The 8,025-nt window shown below is 34.6% G+C and overlaps 1 protein-coding gene across 1 annotated transcript; it reads left to right on the forward strand.

Moving 5' to 3' along the window:
* Positions 1-335: 335 nt before the first annotated feature.
* On the forward strand, positions 336-2,785 carry LOC127097134 (CRIB domain-containing protein RIC10). Its single transcript, XM_051035641.1, has 5 exons — positions 336-518; positions 632-857; positions 960-1,057; positions 1,357-1,462; positions 2,274-2,785. Exons 2-5 carry the CDS (start codon positions 800-802, stop codon positions 2,468-2,470), a joined length of 459 nt encoding a protein of 152 aa, XP_050891598.1. The 5' UTR covers positions 336-518; positions 632-799; the 3' UTR covers positions 2,471-2,785.
* The last annotated feature ends 5,240 nt before the right edge of the window (positions 2,786-8,025 follow it).

Below are 8,025 nucleotides of genomic sequence, written 5' to 3' on the forward strand. Positions count from 1 at the left end.
CTTACACTATTTTTAAATTTACCACTTCATTGAAGAACTTTGAATCTTTTGCTAAGGAAACTTGAAATAACTTCAAAATTCCATTATTTCATCATCAAAATCACCAAGATTCATCAATGAATCACAACATAAACCCATATTCTCCTAATAATAACAACCCGTTAAACTGTGTAAAAAAAACAACACATTAAACTATTTTCTTACTTAATTACCTTTTTGTTAAAAAAAATGATTTGATAATCCATTTTAATTTAAAATTTATCATAAAATAGTTTAATATAAAAAATAGCATTAAATGTTTTTACTCTGTCCTTTTTCTTGTCTTTCTCTTACTCACTATTATTTCTCACTATTTATTCACAACATTGCAAAATTCATGGATACCCACCTTCTCTTCTCTTCCTCATAGAGTCAAACCCTTATTCATCTTCTTCCGCCTCTTGCTTTCTCACTTCAACCATTCCATTTTCCCACCAATCAACCCCTTTCAAACCCTCCTTCTTAATCATCTTCTTCAGGTACTATATTATATTATTATTTTTCTTGTTTTTGTATTGAACAATGTTTGAAATTGAAATAGTTTCTGTATTATTGTTATATAATTGATTCAGATTCCTATCTTTATTCACAGGAAAACAAAAAGATGTTCCTGAATCACATCACATGCAATGAAATCAAACCTTAGTTTATACTCTACAAGGTTATTGAATTGAGTTTTATTTATAACAAAAGCTTCATTTGTTTTTTCTGCCTTTACTTTACGGCATTATTGTGATTGTGATTGTGATTTTCACCAACCATGGCAACCACGTTTAAAGGAATTCGCAAGAGTTTTAAGTACATTACTCAGATATTTGGTAATAATAATCTTTTCTACTACATACACTTTCCAATTGATTATTGATTCATTGTTTTGTTGCTAATGTTTGGGCTAAAATATGAAATGGGTCTTTTTCCAGTTGTTAAGGAGAGGGAGATGGAAATTGGGTACCCGACAGATGTTAAACATGTGGCTCATGTTGGATGGGATGGTCCCTCAGGGAATGGACCTAGTTGGGTATGGAGTTTATGACACCTCAATTTCTTATTGTTCTCTTGATTTTTGTATCTGTAGAATTGATTTTAACATGTTTGGATCGGATCTCCTCGGTTCTAACCTGATGCTTGATTTTGGAGTTTTTGCGTCCACCCGTGTTATTTAAAATCAGTTTTTGTCACTACTGAACTAAACATTAAACATGTACTTTATCTTTTTATTTTTATTAGAACTATCTATAATCATAATCATATGTTTCATCATTTTTGTCTATTTGTTTGTTAACATTTTTTGCCCTTTTGTCGTCTATGTCTATCCAGATGGATGATTTTAAGAAAGTTCCTGATTTTTCAACATCAATTGGTAACTTGGGTGAAATTAGGGACTCGGATCCTACGGCTGTTACTTCGTTATGGTCCTCCCTAGGTATGATTTACTTCTCGTACGAACGTATTGTTTTTAACGGGTCGATTAGTTGAGAAAGGGTTGTGTTTTTGATTATTATTACTATTGTGTGTTTTGGATAATGATTGATGAAAATGCGATGCTTTTTAAAAGCTATATAGATTCTTTACCCCCTTAGAAAGTGTTTGGTTGTTGTGTCATAAGCAAACTTATCTCCAACAAAGAGAATCTATTGATAAGTACATGTTTTGTTGGTACTTTGGTTTTCCATGTGATAAACTTCCTTAATGCCATCAAGTTAAACCTTAAAAAAACAATCAAAAAATTGAATTTGCAACTAAATATCTAATAAGGATCGGGAAATAATGCAATTGTCACCTGCCAACAAGCCTTTTATTTTTGTTGTCGTGGTTAGATAGATGTTTAAATGCGATTGATAGTGTAGCCGAGAAGAATTCTGCCGAGAAGAATTCTGCTGCGGATCTTAAGAATTCTTTTCGGCTAAAAAAGGTGGTTTAACTACACAATTTAGTTTACAAAATATGCTGTTTATCTTCATGATGATTTTCCTATTATGATGGTTTTATGTTTTTTTTCTTCTGCATGTGAACATTCGATGCCGTCACTTTACAGTGCTGGTTCCATTCTCATGATTATGTCATGAATGCATTGTGCAGAAATACACAAGAATCTAATTTATTTCCAAACAGTTGCGTTGTGATTATATTTCCTTCCAGTTCAGGACGAGATTCTGAGCAGTACACAAATCTTATTTGTTGTTGGATCCGCGCTAGTCTGTATTCTTGATGATATTTCTCGTTCTCGTGTGCAGAAAGTCAACAATCATCGAGCATATACAGTGGTCTCTCGTCTGTTGCAGGGAATCCTAGTATTCGAGAGAAGCCCAAGCAGAAAAAGCTTAAGTCGCCTTCCTCTTCCAGGTCACCATCTTCATCAAGACGATCAAGAGCGTCAAAGTCAAAGGCTTCGTTCAACGAGAGAGAAGCAGTGCCAATTGCTCTGGTGTAGCAGATTCAAGAATAGGAAATTAGCAAGAGAAGAAAAAGATTTGGCATCACCATATCAAACGGGATACTCCTTTCTCGAAACCCAGGGAAGACATAAAATAAATATGGCAATGAAAGTTTTCTTGGCTTCTAGTTAGTAAATTATAATTTAGTCAAACGGAAGAAGAAGAAGAACCCGATTATTTGTTTCAGGAAGAGAAAAAACCAAATTATTTGTAATGAGTGTTTGGTTTTCTCCAAATCATATAGACCTTGAACTCATAAGCTGTTTTTGTCAATTTTGAAGATTAAAGGAATGGCATGGTGGTGTTTAGTAGTTGTTTGTGCACTCTTCTCTGGTATGTTTATTTTTGTTGTTTAGAAATCTTTGAACATGCCTAGAAGTACAAATGGATGTACTTGGTCTTGCGACAAACTAATTCAAGAGGATCAATTCGACTGTTCACCAGCGGAGAATTCATTTAAAGTCAGTAAAACTCTATATAAACTGATTCTAACATATGGATTGTTAGCACCTAATACGATTTGAACTTGAAATCTTGAGAGAAAGACATTCTTAGATCATAAGTCTTTATCAATAGACCAATCTGTCCTTTGTGAGAGTATCAACTGTTATGTATTTTTTCAGATGTTAGTGACAAATAAATTTACCAGATGATTTTCTCAATTTTCTGTATTTTTCCAAGTAGGGTAAGATCATATCCTCACATAATCAACTCTTATTGTGCCAGGTTTATGAGCAATTATAATTTGCATGTCATTATCGGGTTCAAAATATCTATAAGTAAAATATTTTATTGTATGATCCATCATTAAAGTTGAATCATTACACAAAATGAATCGGTATAAATAGTATGGGTAATTTTTTTCCTCATTCGAATTCTAAGTTATCCCAGTGAAGATAGTTGAGAGAAAAATTTGAGAAAATTGTGTATCAGAACACTTGGTTTCAAGTTCTCCGAGCCATGAACTTACACCAAGTTCTCGCCACAATATTGCATCAAAAAACTTATATCAAAGTTCTCCGAACCACAATACTGCATCGAAACACCTACCCCCAAGTTCTCCAAGCAACAAATATGTATCGGAACATTTACCCACAAGTTCTCCGAGCCACAATACTCGAATTCTCTGAGCTACATACTAACCACCAAAAATCTTGAGTAAGTTCTCCGGTCCTTCATTCTTTTGGCCAATGGATTTCTTGGCTGAAAGCCATATGGTATTGTTTTTTTAATTGATTAAACTGTTTTTTTGGAATAGTCTTGATGCACCGAGGACATGATGATATAATTATTTTTCGTGGAGGTGTAGGAGGAGCGCAAGCGGTGTCGGATGTATAAGAAGAACATGTAAGTGCACCTGAGGAGCATACTCTTCAGTACCTCGGCGGACCGTACAACATGTCTCTTCTCGTTCGGTATGAGTATCATGTTGCTCATCATTTATGGTACAACGAGATAAGTAATCTCAAACATTTTATGTTTATGTTGCGTAATCTTTAATTTTAATTATTATTTATAATTTATATTTTATTTTTAAATTGTTTTCAGGAAAGAGGTGCGAAGAAAGAGCTAAAGGTTGCTGCACATGAAAGTAAACGGATATAGTGGGTTCAAGTATATCTCCCACCATTGATTAAGTGTTGGTTGGATGACTATAGTTTTCTTCACTCTAGAGAACTGACTTGAGTAGGATTGACCATAATCTAGTGTCAACATTCGCGGGGGGATGACATCCTAAAATATCATCCTTTCATATGCCATTTAGTGAGATACTCGTTACGTTGGACTATGTTTCTTGTCTCCCACACCTTTCGATCAAGGGTGATTTATGGGATCCCATTGGTTGTGATTGAAGAAGGTGTTATTAATTATGTTGTTGAGCTTCTGGGAGTGACTATAGAGGAGGTAAGACACGAGGTTCATGCTTGTAAGGGTCCATATTATATATAAGCTGGAATGGATGCACATTTATTTATGCGTCATCGAGCTGATTTTAGATTCGACTTTGATGTCAGAGCCTATATGATGATGTTGGTTGGTTGCACTATTTTTGGCGATAAGACTTTTACTCTCGTATATGCAAGATATATGCGACTATTTAGGAACCTGGCAGGATGTGGTAGATATAGTCGGGGCGCAACCATATTTGTCACTGATGATTTCTCGATAAGTGTACTGATAGTCGCAATAATAAAAAGACATTGATTCCACAAGATCTTCTATTTAACAAGACAATAGTTGTGCAATTATAAAAAGTAACTATTGGGGAGGGGGTTGAGTTTGAATGTGAGAAAATAAAACTTGTTCTGAATTAATAAGAAAGCAATAAGGTTTTGTATAGAATCCCTTATTTCTCCCATGTTGATGTCTAATGCATTACATGAATGAGAATGTTATTATATTTCCACGGCGAATTAACACAACCATTATACCCAATTCCTTGGTGTATATCTCACTAATTACCACCCGGGGTCTCCTATCCCTATTCAACCAGCGTAAGTGACATTAGGCGACGCATAAAACGTTAATTCAACTGCCACTACTCGAGGTCTCCTATCCCTATTCAACCAGCGTAAGCACAACAATTGCCCTAGTTCTAACACATAGACTAATGGTCAATATTCTCTATGTGTCCAAGATCAGATAAAGAGTATCTCACATAAAAAGTATTAAGAAAAATAAGCAACTGAATAGAAATATAACTCCAATTCTTCGTGCAATGACAAACTAAACATATGTCCCAACAAGTTCAAAATAAGTTCATCAAACAAGACCCAACTTAGAGATATTTAGCTACTCATAACGATACAATCAAATACCAATTGATTAGATGAAGATTGCATATGAAAATCCTTGAAGAACTGGCCTCAAATGGCTTCCAATGCTCTCAAAATCTCCCTCTTGGTGCTTTGTACTATCACTTTCAGTATAAAAATGTAGAATCCTTGAAAAGATGTTTAAAAATCCTTTTTATATCAGTTAAATCAGTCCATAACGCGTCAGAATAGGCCCGGAAAAGGATCTATCGCACGCGTGATTGCTTGCATCGCGCGCGATGCTGACAATACTTTTCTTTATACTTAGTCATTTTTGCATGTTTCTTTGGTCTTTATCCTTCGTTTTTTCCTATTTAGCTTGTTTTGATTTGTTTCTTCAACCGAAAATATTCAATGGCTGAGTGTCATCACATCCCCAAAACTTGAATTGTTGCTTGTCCTTAAGTAACTTCCCCGCACTGCCAATTCCAAATAGAAAAACAAGTTGCAACATAACAATTGAACACCACCATATGACATTTTCTTTACTTGACTATCATTCTAGCTTCCCACTTCCATCCGTCAAATTTAGAAAACATCCTAAATCTTTGACAAGTACTCAACTTGTCTCTTTTCGCACCATTACTCGTTCAATTGATAGGTTAATATCTCAATCAACATGCAAAATAGTTTATACTTAGTTTGATCATGTTCTAATAGAATTAATCAAAGTAATCAAAACACACACATATGCGTATTTTTTTTGTTGTATCTTGGCTTATACTCGGGTAGGACATTTTTGAGAAAGTAGGTTTAATGATACTAGAGATATCGTTATTATGGTCCTCAATACTCATTTTGCATTCTTTTTCTCTTTTTTTCTCTTATTTTGAAGAAGTTACTTTTAACTCTTTATTTTCACCAAAATTTGAATTTTGACCATTTTTTATTTTTTCTCTAGTACCCCAACCCCAAACTTAAACTTTGCTCACTTCCAAGAGCAACCCCAAGCTTATTCTTTTTCATACAACTTAAGAACTAACATTTCTACCTAATTCCAAAGAGAGGGTGGAAAGATGAAATCTTTTAAGTCACATGGCTAATAAATAAGTCTAAGTCACCGAAAGAAGGGATAAGCTCAAAGTGGTTAGCAATAGACACATCCTATTACTCCAAGATGGTTAAAAAGACTCAGAGTTCAAAGCAATCAACTGCCTCAGTGTGTGTAAATCAAACCAGACAGATTGAATCCGAAATAGTTCAAACATGATAAAGCAATAATGCATGGATACACTAAATGAAAGGAATAATAAATAATCAAATTTCTTTGGATCAAACCTTAATAGTTGAGGTATCTGAAAGTTGAGTACAAGTATCTTGTTTCATTTTTCATCCTTTGCTTTCAAGTTGTAAGTCACTTTCCTGATGATCAAGTTTCCTCGATTGGTGCTTTTGGCTCATTTATTCAATGCTACACTTGCAATTTTTGTAAATCTGAAAGAAACAACAGATGCAAACTCATTCATTAAAGACAAACATTATTGAATTGATACAATGGGGGAAAAGTACTTATAAGTACTATTACTCTTCATTAGGTATACATTCGAAAAATAAAGAAAACTTATAGAAAAAAAAACTAGCTACATGTCTTTTCATATGTTATCATTGTAGAAAGGTTCATGCGTGTCATACATAATGTTGTTAAAATAATTATTTTTCCGAGTCCATTCTGCTCTCATGTGATCTCTTCTCCTTGCATGCTCTTGATCTTTATTTGTGAAGTAATTCTCCATCTCTTTGGTGCTTAAAAAGCGTGCTCTTAAACTTTGAGGAGACATGTGGTCTTCTTGCTGTTTGTAGAAATCTCTAAATACAATTACCAATCTCGGGGGTTTAGCATACAAAGTGAGTAAAACTTATATTATCCACCTTGTAACCCCCATTGCATGAGCCTCCATTCTTCTTTGAAAATCCTATGCCTGTTTATTTCCTTGCACCTGCACTGGCTGCTACTGCACTTGAGGTTGGTAGAATTCTTCTTCATTCCCTACTGGGTTATCCTGATGATCATGTTGAGATGCTTTTTCTGGGTGATTATGCTGTAACCTCCTGATTGCTGAAGCATTGATAGGTGCCGTTGGACCTATTATCTCATCATTAGGGTAGATGGGTACTTCGACTCTCCTGCACAATTTATTAATAACATAAAAATTCCCACAAGCTCGTAACGCAATGTTAGCCATATATTTAATATTTTTAGAAATTAAATGCCCTAAATCAATTGGATCTCCCCTCAAAATAGCTAAATGTCCTAAACAGTGTTTCACAATAAATTATGATTGGCTAGACACGACTTCTAGAGACTGCACATTTCTATAGGTTCTAAGAGCATATACAGAAGGAGGTTGAAGATTAAAAAGAGACTTAATCTCACTAGCAGAGTAATCGATATACTTACCTCACACATAAGAAATGTAAGTGCCCACGTCGCTAAAAGCCGCATTTCCATAAAAATCAAGGCTTATGGTTTTGTTGGTTTCTTGAATCAAATTATTGAAACTTACCAATGCCGCTCTTGAAACATTTCTACCACTTCACCAAAGCTTCTCAGGTTCTCGCATGCAAACGCTCTCTCCCTTATAATGTGGTAGTGAACCAACTTTAGATATTTTTCTACATTAGCTTCTGAAAGAAGCTTCAGATTCAAAAACGTGTGGGCATTCGGTGTGGGGGAAGCTCTTGAAGATGAACCTCTTGTAGCTCTTCCTCTTTTTGAAGCCATATTACTTGCAATA

Source organism: Lathyrus oleraceus, chromosome 6 (assembly GCF_024323335.1).
Source record: "Lathyrus oleraceus cultivar Zhongwan6 chromosome 6, CAAS_Psat_ZW6_1.0, whole genome shotgun sequence".
NCBI classification, from domain to species: Eukaryota; Viridiplantae; Streptophyta; class Magnoliopsida; order Fabales; family Fabaceae; genus Lathyrus; species Lathyrus oleraceus.